This window comes from Gekko japonicus, unplaced genomic scaffold (assembly GCF_001447785.1).
Source record: "Gekko japonicus isolate JY-2015 unplaced genomic scaffold, Gekko_japonicus_V1.1 scaffold1640, whole genome shotgun sequence".
In the NCBI taxonomy this organism is placed as follows: domain Eukaryota; kingdom Metazoa; phylum Chordata; class Lepidosauria; order Squamata; family Gekkonidae; genus Gekko; species Gekko japonicus.
In genome coordinates, this window is record NW_015173183.1 from 185,098 (window position 1) to 203,381 (window position 18,284).

Here is an 18,284-nt window from a genome sequence, read left to right on the forward strand (position 1 = left end):
GTACTTGTCCACAGGGCTGGCACCACAAATACCATTACACCTCTTAATTGGCCTATTTGTATTCTACTGGGATTTTTATTAAAACATGGGGTTGGATCCAGCAATCTGTGAGCTCAAGGATCGTGGACCTTTCCTTTGCTTCTCTCCCTGAAAGCAGTTCTTTCCATCCCTAGGAAAGTTGATTCACAGTGCTGTGGGACCCTCATGGACCAACAAAATAAGCTGCACTAAAGGATGTCGCCCCCTTCCCCAGTGCAGCTCCCAACATGCGTGGTTATTAATGTGTGCAGGTCCTGCTACCCTAGGAATCAACTTTCCTGAGGTTAGAAAGAACAGCTTGGGGGGAAGGGAACAAGGGAAAATCTGCACTTCTCAGCACCTTCACTGCTAGATGCCTGAGTCCAATTTCTGGTTAACACAGGATTTTTCTGTGACTTTCATAATGGTTTTATCGCTGAGGATTTATGTTATTTTTTTAGTGTTTGTTGTCAATCGTTTCATTCCATGAGTCACAATAACACAGAGAGATAAAGCAAGAGTTAGCCACACAAATATTTTAGGAAAAAATGTGTAAGAATTAGCATTGCAATCCAGACAGTGGAATTAGTTTACACAAACTATTCAATTTAAAATTCCAGCAAGAGCTCTCTCAGCACACCATCTCATCAAACCTCAGTGGGCCCACAGTTTGCAAGACCTGGGAATGGCTGCTAACAACAGGACGTTTTGGAGAATGTTAATTCATAGGGTCACCATAAGTCAGAAGTGACTTGACAACACTTAAAACACACGTAGTATGAGGCGGACGTACTCTTCAAGATGTGGAGGGGCAGGTTGGTACCTCTAAATCAGCTCAAGGCCACTTTGGTGTAGTGGTTAAGTGTGCAGACTCTAATCTGGGAGAACTGGGTTTGATTCCCCACTCCTCCACTTGCACCTGGCTGTATGACCTTGGGCAAGCCATAGTTCTGATAAGAGCTGTTCTTGAAAAAGAGCAGTTTCTGTCAGAGCTCTCTCAGCCCCACCTACCTCACAGGGTGTCTGTTGTGGGGAGGGGAAGGGAAAGGAGTTTGTAAGCCGCTCTGAGACACCTTTGGGTAGTGAAGGGCGTGGTATAAATCCAAACTCCTCCTCCTCTTCTTCTTTCTTACCTTTATGTCTGGCAAAAGAGTAGTATATTGGCACTTGTTTGGTGGAACCAGCTATACTCTTACAGTGGCCACTCTTAGTCTCTCTGTTTTTTGCTCGAAATTGTTTTAGACTCTCTGGAATGTTGCTGCTTTTATCTGGAACATTTTTTAACTGCCTTGATAGGATTTTTCTTTTTAAGACTGAGAGGATTATTATTATTTTTTTAGAAATAAGTAAATAAGTTATCTGGTACAATTTCTGCAGTGCTTCATGGAACAAAGACCTTCAGAATTCCTCTTCTTTGCCCGCTGGTTTACCAACGGGAGAGGAAAAAGTCAAGCAGATGACATTGACTTCTCTCCTACCAATCTGCCCATTTAATGGGTGCTGCATTTCTTTGGCACAAGGAGCTCAAAGGAAGAGCCTTTTGTGTCAGTGAACGGCTCCTGGTACCTGAGGAACACATCATCCTCAGCTGAGCAGAGTGGTCGGATACAACCCCCTTAACTCAGTCTCTGGAATCCAATGAGAACAGGGAAAAGAGAGAGATTTGGATTTTTGGTTTCTGATACATCTGCTGTCACCTTGTTATGATCAGCCGGTCCAAGTTAATCCTCTGCTGTTTGGAAATCCAGGCTGTGCGGTACAGCTTTTCCGCAGTTTTCAGCACCTCAGCATTCAGTCTCTGGATGAGCTGCTTTTCGGAGTTTACATAGAGCCGTTCCTGCTTGAGGTGATGAGCCAGCGCGTGAATGTCCAGTTTCACCATCTTGGGGGGGGGGGCAGCAGAACTGTGGGTTACTCACTGCAAAGAGGGGGAAAAATAGAATTAGATCAGCTTCAGCTAAGTACATGGATGTGCTCACAGGCTCCATTCTAAAGATATGCCCACAGAAAAAGGCTTTTGATGTATGTTAACATACTTGCTTTGATTCCTTCTGGTTGCAATATCTGGATCAAGCTGGCCTTCGAAAAACAAAAGCCATGTCTTTTTTTAAAATTTACACACATTTACATACAACCCCCACCACACCAAACAGCCTCTTTTCATGAGGTTTCATAAAGGCTCTGTATCAAAACGGTGGCAGTGTGCGCTTCTGCTGTTTTCTTAACTCGATGTTTCACAAAGGAGCAATTTAGTCCAAGAAGAACTATTCAGCATTTTTATGATAATGCACCCTCCTCAGAATAGATGTTCACACAACATTGCGTGGGATGATTTTATTCACTCAGAAGAAGAAAAAAATAACACTTTTCAAGGCCATCTCACTCAAACACAGCCAACCATTTGCAAATGGAGGGGGAGAAAAGTGCCATGCATTCTAACACTGGGGAGTATGTAAAGCTGCCTCCTAACTCACCACTGTCCACTTTCACTTGCTGCCTGTAGCAGAAGGTCTCTTTTCAGCCCCGCTACCTGCTAAGCCTTTTAACAAGAGATGTATTCAGGTCATTTTAACCCACCTTCCTTCCTCCTGTAATGGATTCATGGATGCCAGGGATCAAACTCAGGACCATCTGCATGCAAGACGTGTGCTGTTCCATGGAGCTACAACCCCCCCCCTTTCTTCTGCAAAGATTGCCCTCCAGCACAGCAATGGCCACAGCTTCTACAGGCTGTTACACTGGGGAACTGTGTTTCCTTCCCAATATGTCTCCCTTTAAGTAGTCCTTCAAACAAGTCCTCACAAGAGATTTTATATAGCCATACTGGGTGGTGCACTGTTGACACAGTGCGTCACAGGCGGGCTTTGGAACAGAAGCGTTATTTAGGAAATCACTTTAAGCCAGTTCTGTTTAGGTGCACTGTGCTGCAGCAGCAGCACTGCCACCAGCCTCCCCACACACACCCTTTCGACTTGCTAATTTGTACTTCTTAGTTAGGCTAATGGACAGATTTCCTTTTTTGCCAGGTTCCGCTTAAGAAGTCTGCACAATACCTAGATGGAAGTGTCACAGCAACAGTTAGAAGGATTAACTGGATATAATCCCCCCCAAAATGTCCAGAACCAGATTTCCATGAGCGAGAACACAAGAGTGGAAAATAAGAATAAAATAACAATATGCTATTTTTGCTATTGCCTCCCTCCGCATCAAAATCCTGGTATCCCTTGGTGGTCTCCCAACTAAATACTAGCCAGAGCCGACCCTGCTTAGCTTCCAATATCTGATGAGATCGGGCTAGCCTGGACCATCCAGGGCAGGGCAGGGAAGTCTCAGACTTTGAACAAACTCCACACACCCTGCCCCATGCTGCAATCAGAACTATTTTAAAGAGATATAGACTTAACGTATCTGGTCGATCAGGCACCTAAATATTTTGTGCCAATGCCTAAGTACACCAAAGTTGTTTGGTACCCTGAAAAGTGGATGCTGGATCCGAGTGAGAGCTCAGGTCAGGACTGGCTTGACATGATGAAAACCTTCATTAACAATGGGAGACCCATCAGGAAATTCTCCTGAGTGAAGCCAAATGTGTTCTTGGGGATTTCCAAGGAGCCTCTTCTCCTGGGCAAGCACCACTGAAACTAACAGGAGTACTTTAACGAGAGTACGTAATTATTTCTGTGCCCCCAAAGCAGGCTGTGTCCCCACACTGGCACTCTCACTGGAGCCCGAACTCAGCCACTGGAGACATCTAGTCTTGTCAGAAGACTACCTCCTGAAAGTGTGTCAGGTTCTTAAACGTATTTCCAGATCTGGCCTTTGTGAAACTTTTACCCGTCCCCTGGTTTTTACACTTGTCTTTTTCCAGTCTCATGGAAGCCCAAGAGCATCAGCCATAACCAATGTTCCCTCTAAGCTGTGGGGTCTTGTGAGCAAAAATTCTGCTTTGTGAGCTACTGGCATTAAAGTTGTGAGCGAGCGATTTGGCTGCTACGTAAATTAGTTGGCTCTGGATCCATCCTTCCTGAGCGGAGACAAAAGTGTGTGAGCCAGAGGCTAAAGTACCGTGAGCTAGCTCACACTAACTCAGCTTAGAGGGAACACTGGCCATAACCCTGACTAGAAGTCAGAGATCGAAGCCGCATTCAACATTTCTGCAGAAAGAACCCTCCCCCAGGGACTAAAGTGTTCTCTGTTTCAGAAGTGCTCAAAACAGTCTGCGTGAATAAAAGTAATAATTGGATACAGCAAAATGGGAAGCACGAGGGAAATACTGTCGAGAGATGACTGTGCAGACTCACTTTCACTGAAGTCTAGGCGGATGTTGAGAACGCAGCCTGTTCTGGAAGATCATATTGCTAAGCGCAAACATTACAACCCAGATATGGAAGTTCACTCCCTTGTCAGGTTTCCACAGTGAACGTTACAAATCGTTTACATGCTGCAGTTGCGCTGTGCTCGGAAAATGACTAACTCCGGCTCTTTCTGAAGAAGTGAGCAGGGACTCACAAAAGTTCATACCCTCTCGCAAATTTTGTTAGTCTTTAAGGTGCTACTGGAGTCTTGCTCTTTTCTCTGGCTCTTTCAGAGCAAGTGGTATGAAATGACACACAAAACTGTCTTCTATCAAACTTGACTACTGATCCATCTAGCCTAGTATTGCCTGTTTTGACTGGCTTTTGGGGGCCTCCAGCACAGAAAGACTTTTCACCTGCTATCTGAGATGCCAAGATTAAAATTCTCTGCAGGAAAAGCATACACTCTACTGAGCTACAGCTCTTCTCCTCAAGGCTATTCTCACTGAGAAACCCCGGATGAGCTCCTGAGAACTCTCAGATTCCTGGAACGGTTTGAACCTACTGTGTGATATAAGCAGGACCAAATGTCCTTGTGGTTTCTGACAAAGAATCCCATGAAAAAAAGTTGCATGAACTTATAAGATAATGCTTGAGGGCTTTCCCTGCCCCTCTCACCTCTTGTATGCACCCAGATGTGTAACATTTATGAGTATTTCCAATTTTTCAAAAACCTGCATTCCAACAATGCCACACCCCAGCCCTGGAAAAAGTCATCTTGAGATTGGAAATGCATATAGTCTGAGATCCCAAAGCCCACAAGGTCCTAATTTGGTTGTGGAAAGCAAGCTCTGTATGCACACAGGGAGCTTTTTGCTTTCCACAGCTGTAACAACAGAATGGGGTATCCAGACAGCATCCACTGGCACTTCTGAAGCTGCTTCAGGACAGCCTCGCTCAAGTTTTCTTGGCCAGGTATTATTTTCCAAGATGCATTACACCACTGGGTTTCAAGCTTCCTTCTCTCTTTCTGCATTTGATTTGTCTGCAGAGGAAATCTTGCACATTACAGAGGATTCTATTGAGGACATGCCAGGGTGCCTGCTCAGGCAAGGACAGGCTATGGGTCTTCACTCCAGCCATGTGTGAACTAAGTACACCCTAGACACAGAACACACCCAACTCTCGCCACTCTGGCTGGGTAAAGACCTAAATGGCTATCACATATAAAGACTTGTTCTCTGTTGCTCCTGTGGGGAAAACTAGATCTCATGGGCTGAAGTAACAGAAGTGTAGATTTCAACTGATATATGATGAGAAGTTTCCCAAAGGGTCAGATTGTTCCACCAACTACCTTGAGTAGGGGAAGAATGCTAGAAATTTTCAAGCAGAGGCTGGAAAGGCATCTATTGGGGATGCTCTACATTTGGATTTCCTGCAGGGAACAAGGCCCCTTTCAACTCATGATTACAGGAGAGGAATGGTTGTGGCAGGCAAGCCACTGTATTATGCAAGCAAATCTGTGCATAAGGTAAGATGCACTCACTGCTGGGCTAACGCATGTGCTAAACACTGGAATCCTGGACTCAACTCTAGCACAGCAGTTGCAACTACTTTGTAAAGACATTACAAGAGTGTGGCCATATGGAAAAATTACCTGAACATATTTATTTTAAACATATGTACCCCATTCTGTCAACTGTTCACTTCCCAAACAACTATACAGAAGTAGATTGTACGGGTAATGGTGGGTGGAGGGGGAGCCCTCTGAGCAATGTTCCCTCTAAGCTGTCCAGTCTTTTGAGCAAAAATTCTACTTTGTGAGCGACTGGCATTAAAGTTGTGAGCCAGCGATTTGGATACTGCATAAATTAGTTTGCTCTGGAGCCATCCTTCCTGAGCCAAGACAAAAATGTGTGAGCCAGGGGCTAAAAAACTGTGAGCTAGCTCACACTCACTCAGCTTAGAGGGAACACTGCCTCTGAGTAGATCAATCGGGAATACAGAACCTCTCTTGCATGATCATGCCAGACCAAACCACTCTGATGCATCTTTTTCATACGTATGTTTTCACAGGACTATTTGAAAAAGCCACTCGGCAAGAGCTAACTTGGTTTTCAGTCCCAACATATCTTCTACTGCATTGATTGTATTTGCTTCTGAGGTGGACACACTGATTCCAAGAAGGCATTCCATGAAGCAAATATGAGTAACTTCCAGCACTTGTTTATAAATTTACTGCACATTGCAGAGACGTTACACTAGTTGTTCAAAGACACATAAATGAGCGAAAGCGCTCAGGATTTCTTATGGCCATGGGTTTAAATCCCACACAGACACAGGACCTACAAAATGTCTGCAGCCCTCTGACACATTAACTTCTGTAAACACTCTAATACGTCTGACGTTACTTTCAAGCATTTTCATCTTAAATACGTGACTATATGATCAGGTTGAAAAACAGCGGAAGCCATAAGAATTCATCTCATCCTACAGGTCAGATGGCACTGTAAGCTTGCAACAGAAGCAGAATTCATTTCACGGTGGATGCTACCATACCAGTGTAGGAAAGTATAATCAGGAGAGTGCTTTACTACAACACAACCACCCATCTTCCCCTATGGCAACTCAAGTATTAAAAATACATACAATACGCAGCTGATGATACCTCCGCAGACTCAAAACTATTCATTTGGACAGCTCAGTATAAAATATGGAAATTTTCATCACAACACATCAAAAGAAGAGAGAGAAGGCTCAGAGCATTTAGAGATTAAAGACTACTAAAGAAGCTGAACAGAGTGATTTGGGCTTGTTGAACTCTTTAACCCCTCCTGCGGCACAGCAGCTATAAAAAGGAAGTCCACTGCATGCTTAAGAAGAAGATAAAAAGATATTGGATTTATAACCCACCCTTCACTACCCAGAGGAGTCTCAGAGCATCTTACAATCTCCTTTCCCTTCCTCTTCCCACAACAGACACCCTGTGAGGTAGGTGGAGCTGAGAGAGCTCTCTCGAGAACTGCCCTTGAGAGAACAGCTCTGAAAGAACTTGTGACTGACCTTAGGTCACACCAGCAGCTGCACGTGGAGGAGTGGGGAATCAAACCCGGTTCTCCCAGATTAGAGTCCACGCTCTTAACCACTACACCAAAACAAAACAAAAAACTATTTTGCAACCTGCCGGGGGAGGGGGAGCACCCTGGGACAACTGGTATTTGTAACATTTATTTATTTACTTCATTTACACCCTACCTTCCTCCTCACTCAGTACCCGAAGCAGCGTACATCACTCTTCTCTCCTCCACTTTATCCTCCCAACAACCTTGTGAGGTAGATTTGGCTGGGAGTGTATATGACTGGCCCAAGGTCACCCAGCAAACCTCCAAAGCAGAGGGAGATTCAAACTTCGGTCCGACAAATCATAGCCGAACACTCTACCCACTACACAGGACTGGCTTCTGTATTTGCAATGGATTGGGGGGGGGGAGGGATACATGCAGATAGGATGCTTATAAATTGCTACTTCTATTATTTCTCCATGGTCCCTTTCAAAGTAGGCAAAAAGGTCTCTGACCACAAGATTACAGTTTATAACAGTGGGGGGAAAACAAATTCCAATGGGATGCCCATGTTAAACTATTGCAGAAAACACACAAAAGGAGTCTTGAGGCATCTTACAGGCTAACAGGTTTGTTGACACTATGTTTAAGCAAGTAAGGACTGAAAGCTTATTTGCAAGGCTGAGCTACAATAGATTCCTTTTTGTTTTGGGAGAGACCAAGAGAAGGGAGGAAGAGAGGAGAGATGAACGTGGGTGGGCAAATACAGCTGCATATCTATATAAAGCCTTGGCTTGGATTCAGGATCAAGTAGATAAGCCAAAAACCACGGGTAAAAGTTTTGAGGAGAGACTTGAAGAGACCTTGTATATGGCAGGGGTGATGGACTGATGCCACATTTCTTTGGCAGAGAGGGCCAGGAGTGGAAAGATGGGGCTTATTTATGCTCAATGCCTTCCCGAGAGTTGTGGTTTGCTTTTCCTCATAGGAGTGTCTGGCCCTCCTTGCTTGATATGGAAGAAAGTAAAGTGGTATAATCAGGGGCACCAGCATGGGTGCAGGGATTGAATTTGCTCCCTCTCCTTGGTGACATCAACAACTGAGAATCAAGTTTGCATCTGTCATCTTAGTTTGTTCTGTTTCTTGGTCACTCCAAAGCAGGAAAGAAAATTGGTTGCTGGTGATAGATTCGGTTAGATTTAGTTCAACTAACGGACAGGCAGATTCAAGGCTCAGACAACAGGTGCAACAGGAGGGCCTCCTTTCAGTCTTTGGCGCAACACTCTAACTGACCACATCAAGCCTTTCAGAATTTAGACCAAGCTCTCTATAAGGACTCCCATCCATATATCTTAGAAACCCCTCAGTGAAATTGTTTTTTCTTCAGTGTTTCTTGTAGCAGCCAACACAGGACTCTTCTACCGAAGCGAAAGTAGGCAGGTCAAACACAAGCAAAACAATGGTGGAACCAGCCCGTCTCTGAGAACAGCAGACTTTTCACTTCCTAACACCTACAGAAATAACAACAAAAGAAGGAAGCTGTTTTTGGCAGCACCTAGCCCCAAATTACTCAGTCCTCCAAGTAAAAAAAAAAAGAAGAAAGAAAGACACAGACAGCTAGTTTATTGCTTCCATTCTATCCAAATTGTAGGTTACCAAACTTGTACACAGCCACTCACCTGGCTGCCTATGGCAGGTTAAGAACTGAGGACTGGCAACCAGGCAGGGATAGCTTTTGTAAACAGGAAAGAGCTAGTCCTTTTTCTTTTAACTTGTGAATAGGAAATGTCAGCACCAGTGGACAAAAAAAAGGTGACTGCAGGTCAGTAAGGACTGCAAGCTTATTTGCAAGGCTGAGCGACACATGAATGGGAAATTAATAAATGCTAGAACAGCTGACCGGTGGCTTGTCTGTGTAGGCTGGCTACCAAGGCTAGAAAAAAAGAAATCACAAGCACTTTCTATCAGAGACACCTGGCACCACAGGCCACCTCAAAGCATGACAGCAGTTTCTACGAATCTTTTTTTTCTTTACAGCCCTCTTGGCTGCTTGCCTGTTGGCTATGCTTAGTATTTGCATACCTGGCTACACATGAATGGTTGTCAGAGTGCGTAGGAGGTTTGGCTCATGCGAGAAGAGGCCTTAGCAGGGATAGTAAGGTGCTAATGTCAACTATAAGGAGCTGGGAAAAAGCCGGGTCACCCAGAAGCTTGATGCTGCTAGTTGGGAAACTGATGAGCTTCATTGTACAGGGCTGAGGTCAAAAGACTTGGTTCTAGGTCTTAAATTAACCAAATGCTGGTACCCAGGAGTGTGAAATACTTTTTTTTTTTAAGCCCGGCAATTACAAGTTAAAGATGCTGCACATTTCCCCAAGACTAAGAGTGAAAGCAGAAAACTTATTTTAGAGCAGGATGTGAATACTAGCTGGATCATGCCCATGAGTTAGGCACTTTTAAAGTCCACGCTGAATTCAACGGTAGATTTTAAGGGCTTTTCTGTTTAACAATCAACAGTTCTCAGAGGTGCTTTAGCTGGGTCGCATCTACGCAGCCCTCGCAATACTCCTTCCTGAAACATTCCAAAGGACGCAACCCTCATTTCCTCCCAATGACACACGCAACTTCATCATGTGCATGGCTCAAGGTTCTAAGCAGGAAGGGGGAGAAAAAGATATGAAAACTGTAACAAATAAGACACATAGTTACTAGAGCAGTTCCCAACTGGTTGCCTTCACATTTTTCTCCCTAGATGACACACAATGAAGCAAGGCTCTCCAGTCCTCCAAGGTAAATGCCAAAGAAAAGTGAGGCACATACCAGCCGGTTCACACATGTAGCTGTGTCATTTCTGTCACTGCAACATAAGGGGGGACAGCATGCAATGCATGGCTTCACAACTGACGTGTTTCCAATCATCAACTAGCCTTGAAAAATACAGCCACAAGAATTGCTAACACAGGAAGTTTTCACAGACCAGGGTAATTTTACTTAGCCCACATACACACACACAAAATCCACAATTTTTGTAAATCTTTCTTGTTTGCTCACCTGGAGTCAGTTTTAACTTATTTCAGGTGAACAGAATTACTCATTTGTCCATGGGGTGAATGACAGTAACTTTGCAACACTAGATGGGCACTGCCCCAAAACAGAGCAACATTTAGCATTAACACGTTTTGAAATCCAATGTGGTGCAATGATTAGAGTACTAGGACTATGGAGTGGCAAGACCAGAGCAGAAATCCCTACCATACCATGAAGCTCAGTGGGCAACCCCCCCCCCCAGGCCAGCCACTTTCTTTGCAGCCTGATCTACCTCACAGGGTCGTGTGAGGATAAAGTTGGGATGAGGAGATGCACAGTACCAGAGCTCCATGGAAGGAGGGCAGCACAAAAATCCAATCTCATGTACATTTACAGTCCTTCTGTATGGTGTGTCAGCTCTTTCTCTCGACTAAGAGAGAGTATATCCCCTGTTATGCTACCTTTTTCTGTACCATCTGTTGTCATAAGTAACATAACTATCTTACAAAAGAGAGAGGAACACAAAGGAGCCAGACCTAAACCACGAGCTTTAAGTACTGCCCAGATGGAATGACTATCCCACACATTCCCTTGTAGGATTCCCCCAAAGATCTCGCCTTGCCTTCCCACATAGTCCAGCAACAGTTGCATATCCCAGGTACATATCTCAGTTCATTTTAACTGCTTAAAGTGCACCTGGAGAAAGAGACATCATGGATGAGGGAGATATTCACAAAACTCTACATGAGCAGGGGTTTAGCCCCCGGCAACTATTCATAGTATTGAAAATATATTAAACAAAAATTATTGCATTTTTCGCTATAAGTCAGCAATGACTTGACGGCACTTTACACACACAGGTTTCTATGAACTTCATCCGATGGAAGTGTTTATCCCACCATAGATGCTGAGTGAGCACAGCAAGGCAAGGAAGATTGTGTTATCGCTGTCTGTTACAGCCTGTAAATGGTCTTATCTGAGCTATTACTGAACTTCGTATGCAAGTGTCACAGGCATCCCGCACTCTTCATTCATTCACTCTTCAGTCATGCGCTATTGAAGACGCTCCAAGCTGCTTACAGACAATTAAAAAACATAAACCATTTAAAAAATGCTCGTATAATCTCACTAAAATTGATTTTTAGAAAAGCCCGGGTAAACAAATCTTTAATTGGTGCTCCAAGCATCACACATTCAGTGCAAGCTGGAGGAGGAGGCATTTCATAACTAAAGCACAGCTACAAAAAAGGCTCTGTCCCACACGATCACCCAAAATCCTTCAGCGCAGACATTTTATAATGTATGAAACAGCCCTCAGTGAGAAAGGACAAGTATTATGCATAAGTACAAAACCACCCCTGTCTTTCTTCAGATGTTTCTGCCACTTTAAAAACAAACTTCAGGGCAAAATCCCCAGTGATCCCTGGTTCACTTTTGTGTAACATGCAAAGCAACCAGCTCCCCCACCCCATACACCTAGGCAGAAGCCAATCCTATGTATATGCAGCCCATATTCACTGTTGCTCCTCCCCCCTCCCCAAAATTTACCTCACTTCCAAGGGGCTTATAACCGCCTTGGGGAAGGAACATGTTTTCCCCATCCCCTCGTGAAAACAGCTAGCCCAAAACAATATCACCGGCAGCAACTCCCTATCGCACTTGGAAACGCAAGGTCTTTCTCAAAACCTACTCTCTCCTTCACTCTGACCTGGGTAGCCCAGACTAGACTGATCTCTTCAGATCTCAGGCAGGGTCAGGCCCTGGTCAATAATTAGACGGGAGACTCCCAAGCAAGCCCAGGGTTGCTATGTAGAGGCAAGCAATGACAAACCACCTCTTGTCAGAACAGAACAGAAAACCTTTATTGGCTTAGCACAGATAAACCAGAACAAAGGCAAAATTTAAGGGATAGTACTAAAACAACATCAACCAATATTCCCAATATCTCAAAATACAAAGCAATCCTAACATGGTTTACGAGATTTACGAAGTACTACTCTTGACTTCCATACATAAGTCAAAAATTCAGCGACAGATAGTGTCATTGCTGGACTCTTGTCTGCTAGAAAGAAATTTAAATCCCTATCCAGAAAATCTCTCTGCACAGGGAGAAGCGGGCGAATCAAAGCATTGCGCATAGTGAAATATTTAGGACAGCGAAAGATAATATGGGTGATAGAATCAGGTTCCCCAAGATTACAGTTACAAAGTCTATCCTTGTACGGCACACCCCTGTATCTACCAGAGACCACTACTGAGGGGAAAAGGTTGAACCTTGCAAGCATAAAAACCCTCCTAAAAACTGGAATTGTCAAATTAGCGATATATGGTACCATGGAGGTATGCAAGGGGAGGAGGGGTAATGAATAGGGAGAACAAACTCCAAGACTACCGGCATTAATGATCTGTGCCTCTATATCCCAAATTCTCCTCCTTACCACCTGCAAGATTGCTACCTCACCACAGTTATAGAGGGGTTCCAGATCAATACCTAGGGTACCCCACCCTTTTCACTATGGCCTGTGACCACTCTGATGTATAGGGGTCAGCTAAAAGTTGGACCATTAGGCTAGCAGGAGGAGATTGAAAGTGGAGCCGAAGCCAATATTTGATCGTAATAATAAGCCCGAGAGTCTATCGTAGAGACCCAGCTCCTTATAAAGGGCAAAAAGCAACACTGAGTTGGAAACACCAAGAATCCTGCACAGAAAAGTGGAGTAGATGACCTCTTGTCTTGAAAACCCTACTGGGTTGCCATAAGTCGGCAAAGAAACACACACAAAAAACCCCTGTCTCCTTTAAAAGGATACAGCCAGGGACCTTCTGCGTGCTCCTCCCTATTTAAACTTATGAAGCTGCCTTATATCTAGTTAGAGCACTGGTTCATCTAGCCCAATGTGCCTCTGATTGGGAGCAGCACTCCAAGATGTTAGAGAAAGTTCTTTTAACTGAGGAATTTTGCAGTGCTTTGTATACTGAGGTTGTAACAGAAGCCATGGCACCATGGCGGGGCACCAACTTTGCATGCAGAAGGCCTCAGGTTCAATCCTTGGCATCATTCATACAGCATCAGTGTATATCACCTCAATCATATACTTATAATATCAGAGTCAGAAAGGAGAAAGAAAGGTTTCCTGAGGTCACCCTCCAAATATTTTGTCACATACTAGCACAACCAACAAGCAGAACTAAGAATAGAGGTTATTCGGAAAGAAAATATTTTATTTTTAAAACAGCTAGTGTCCTCAGAGGCAGTTCTAGCTCTGAAGCCAATATATACCTCCTGCACTTTCTCTTATAGCTGCAATCTTACTATCTGAAACAAGAGTAAAAACTCTCCATCACTGACAGCGTGTGGCTTGCTTATCACCCACAGGGATCCTTCAGCCAATTTAAACTCCAGAGGGGAAGGGGTGTCTTTGCAAGACACAATTCACTCCTCAGCACACAGGCAGGACAGGGCCATGAAGGGGCCTGTCCTCCTCCACCCTTGATACTGGGTGTGCAAGGCCCTCAATGACAGGGATCCCACACATGTCCAAAGACACAGAGATACCCACCAATCCATCCCATCCACGCTAGGAATCCCTGCAATATAAAAATCCTCCCTTTATGTACAATCTATCTTCAGGACAACATATATGAAGAACTCAGAGTACTCCAAAGCACTATATAAGCACTGCTGTAGCAATACTTGTAACAAATGAGACAGGGAAAAGGCTTCACAGCATCAAAGGGCATGGCTTTGAGCCAGGTTTATGATGAAAATAAAAAGCCCTGCTGGATCAGATCGAGAGCCCGTCTATGCCAGCATTAGATTTTCAATTTGTAGGTCATGAAGGCATCAGAACTGCCCCACCTCTGTTTTCTCCCCAGCATTTGGTGTTCAGATATCTACTGCCTCTAAACATGGATGTTTCATTTGGCTAACCTTCCTAATAGCCTTTAATGAGACTATCCTCTGTGAACGTATTCAACTCTCTCTTTTGAAAGCCTTCTAAGTCAGCAGCTGCAACCATGACCACATGCTGTGGCAGTGAATTCCTTACATTAATTACACACAGTGAGAAATACTTCCTTTTGTCTGGGCTGAACCTAATGTCAATCGATTTTAGAACGCTGCTGTATACTGAGCCAGCAATCTGGCTTGTCATGCCCAAATTATTGGCAGCTGCTCTCTATGGTCTTCCCCAGTCTGCTACACAAGATTTCCTTTTAAGCCAGAGCCATCTTCTCCCCAAACTATATGTCTGACTGCCACCTTTCACATTAGAAATTACAACACACAGTGGTGAATCAGGGAAAGTCTTCCAAGCCTAGCACATCCCTTTACTCTTCACCCCCAAACCTAAAAAAATGAGAATATTGGTATAATTAAAGCTGAAAGAGGAGGAAAGCCAAGAGGAGGAAAGCCAATGCAAAAATTGGAGGGGAAGGATAAACATAAACAACAAAGGGAGTGGGATTATAGCGACCTTTGGGTGACAGGGGGAATGGGAGAAGGAATAACTCCTCTCCTTTTGTAAAGAGAGAGAAGGAAATGTGAGTAAAAATAGAGGGGAGGGGGGGGAAACCAAATCTGCAATGGGAACGAGAAATATCCTGATCTTAGGCTGAAAGAGAGGAGAAGAAACCTTAGCATGGAAGATCATTATTCTGTTAGAGCTGGGGTGTGGGGGTTAAGTATCAATACAAACTATGTTGTAATGGAGTGGAATAACCTGACTTTAGGCTGAACGGAAGAGGTGTGGAGAGAAAAGGCAAATATATAATAAAGAGAGAATTGTTAGCATAGCTGGGGGGGGGGTTCTTCTGTAAGAAGATACTAAAGGAAAATATGTGTGTGTGAGGGGGGTCACAAATCTAAATGACATTGAGGGGGTGAAAGAGGAATACTCTGGTCTTAGACTGAAGCTGGGGGGAGAAGGGCAAGAAATTTCCTTTCTTAAGGGAGAGAGATAAAAAGATAAAAACGAATGCAAAATATTTTGGGGGGGCTGGCTGACAAGGGGGTGGAGTATCCTGGCCTTCGGCTGAAAGGGGGAGGAGGAAGACTAGGCCAGGCCCAGCCCCCTACCCAGGACGGACTCTGCCCCCTACCCACCATACCTTCGCCATGCCTGTACAGCCCTACCGCGGAACCCGGGGGAAGGTCGCAGTGGCCAGGACTCCGCTTCTCTGAAGACCCGACCTGTGAGGGTGAGGTCGCCGCCCTCGGCTGCCGCCGCCTCGTCTTCGCTCCGGAGCCCGGACCCGCCGCCCCGCGCGAGCTCTTCTCGTAGGGCCACCCGCCCGCCTGCCTCCGCTTCTCCCAGCTCGAGAACCAACACCGCGCATGCGGAAAGGAGAAAAGGCATGCCGGGACGGCTGGGAAATGTAGTTCTGAAGGGGAAGGGAGTGGGTAAGGGGGAAAGGCTGTGGCGAACACGGTCGACATCCAAGGTGACAGACCCCGGGGCGGGGGGGAGAGAGAAGGAGGATGGGAATCTACCATAGGGTCAGAGGGAGGGTGTCATTTCCTTCACGCTTCCCATGAAGGGCAAAAAAATAATAATCCATACTTTTTTTTAAAAAAAACTGATTTTTTTCCTAAAGAGAAAGAGAGATTTCGACAACCTGCTTCTCTTCCGTTATAGTTTTATATTAGGAAGGGTGTGTTTTTTAAATTAGGCACGGTGTTGATTGAAACAGGAATCCTGAGAAGGAAGTGGATGCCAATTGATGGAATGTACCACTTTACGCTATTGGCGGGGGGCATTTTCCCCTATTAAAAACACTCTGCAAGTAAAATAAATCTAGTAGTAACTGAGGAAGAACATCTGAAGCCTGCTAGCTGTGTTAGTTTTCTTTTTAATTAATTAATTTATTTTAGAGGAAACTTCAGTTGTTGTTTGGGTTTTGTTAGTTCAAAAGGACATTTCAGGCAAAGAATCTATTTTTTTCATGCCCACCATGTAAAAAAACAAACAAACTGCATGTGAAAATCAAGCATCTTCGGGGGGAAGGGTTTGGTTTGATCTTATCCTTTTTGGTTAATTGTCTGTTTACAATGGATTTTCACTTGGTTTGTTCGACTTTAACCAGAGAAACATTCAAATAAGGGATCCCGTGGCTATAGAGTGAACTGTCTTGCTTTGGACTGCAGCTGTGAGGTACTTAATAAGTAGCGTCCTGTGTTAAAAAAATTATACCTTGCAAGTAGAAATCTAGCATGTTACTGAGAATAGTTGTAGCTCAACTCATTTCCTGCTGTGCTATTTTTTTCAATTTACAAGAAAACCTTTTTAAAAACACAGTGGAGTGTTCAAAATGTGATTTACCCCTTCTGAAGAAGTACAGTCCATTCTATCCTGCCATCTACCACACTTACAACAGAAGGAAGTGATAGAATCCTAAGGTGGTAGGGTGGATTGTACTGTTACAGGTGCCAGATGCCATTTTTATGGTTCTTCATTTAAGAAGAAAATTCACTGCACTTAAAAAACCCACCGTAATACATCAGTAAGAAAGGTTATAATTAACTTTACTTCTTGCTATGCTAGTTTTCTACTAGCAGGAAGGGTTTTTTTTTCAGTGTAGGGGAGTATTCTCAGATTCCCTCACCTACAATAAAGTGCTTGATCCTTCCATGCTGGGACTGTGAGAAATATTAAAAACATGTTTTTTGCTTAGCATGTTCAGAATTCCAGTCTAACACAAGCTTCTTCTCATGTGGACATTTATTTATTTAATTCATTTATACCCCACCTTCCCAATGGGGACTCCTCTCCTCCATTTTATCCTCATAACAGTTCCCGTGAGGTAGGTTATGCTGAGACAGTGTCTAGCCCGAGGTCACCCAGCAAACTTCCATGGCATAAGTGGGGATTCGAACCTGGGTCTTCCAGATACTGGTATGACACTCTTCACCACTACACTATACACTGGTATCATAGGTAAATTTGAAGGAACTAAGGCTTTTAGTAGGGCTGTTCAAAGAAGTTAAGCTATCTAGTACTACAGCTGTAGCAATGTTTTTCTTCAAAGACATGAAGTCTTGCTTTGCTGTGCTTCACCAGCTCAGGGTTCACAAGGCCTGCTTTGACTGAGATGTAATGGGATCTGCCTTGCAAATTATTTCATTGGCTCTGATAAGCTCAGCCTTTGGAAAGGCATACCTTCATTACTAGTGATGTTATTTAGTGCAAAACTAGTAGAAAGAAAGGCAGAGCTGGAAACACAGATTTCAAAGATTCTGAAGAGACGGGCCAGCGAGGAACCACAGTGAAGACGAAGGATTGGATTTATACACCGCCCTTCATTTGGAGTCTCAGAGTGGCTGACAGTCTCCTTCCCTTTGTCTCCCCACAACGGACACCCTGCGAGGTAGGTGGGGCTGAGAGACCTCTGAGAGAACAGCTCCTGAGAGAACACCTCTGAGAGATCTGTGACTGACCCAACGTCACCCAGCTGGCTGCATGTGGAGGAGTGGGGAATCAAACCCGGTTCTCCAGATTAGAGTCTGCCACTCTAACACTACACCAAACTGTGGAAGTATGAAGCTGCCCTGCTGTGTTATTTGTGCATTTAGCCCAGGATTGTTTACACGGACTCTCCCAGGGCCTCAAGCAGAGAAAGGTCTTGCCCAACAACTGAAGATTCTTTAAGGCCAGGGACTGAACCTGTTCTTCATATAAAGCATGTGCTCTGTCCCAGAGGTAAAGCTTCCCACAAAACCAGCATGTCTGAAGGAAGAACTTTGGCCAGTTGTTCCTTGACAGAGAACAGGGCTGAGATGGTATTTAGTAAAAGAAAATGGGGAGGGGGGGAGAGAGAGAGAAGAGGTGAGGAAGATGCTGTCATACCCAGAAGCTCCAAAAACTGGTGTGGTGTGATGCAGTAG

General features: G+C 44.4%; 1 protein-coding gene across 1 annotated transcript in view; it reads right to left on the minus strand.

Annotated features, from left to right (window-relative positions):
- GAPVD1 (GTPase activating protein and VPS9 domains 1) overlaps window positions 1-15,702 on the minus strand; it is a 126,017-nt gene extending 110,315 nt beyond the window's left edge. Inside the window, exons 1-2 of the mRNA XM_015422587.1 lie at window positions 15,512-15,702; window positions 1,716-1,936 (exon numbers count right to left, since the gene is read on the minus strand). Coding sequence (XP_015278073.1) covers window positions 1,716-1,900 — 185 coding nt within the window. The 5' untranslated portion in view covers window positions 1,901-1,936; window positions 15,512-15,702. The remainder of the gene's footprint in view (window positions 1-1,715; window positions 1,937-15,511) is intronic.
- Between the last annotated feature and the right edge of the window lie 2,582 nt (window positions 15,703-18,284).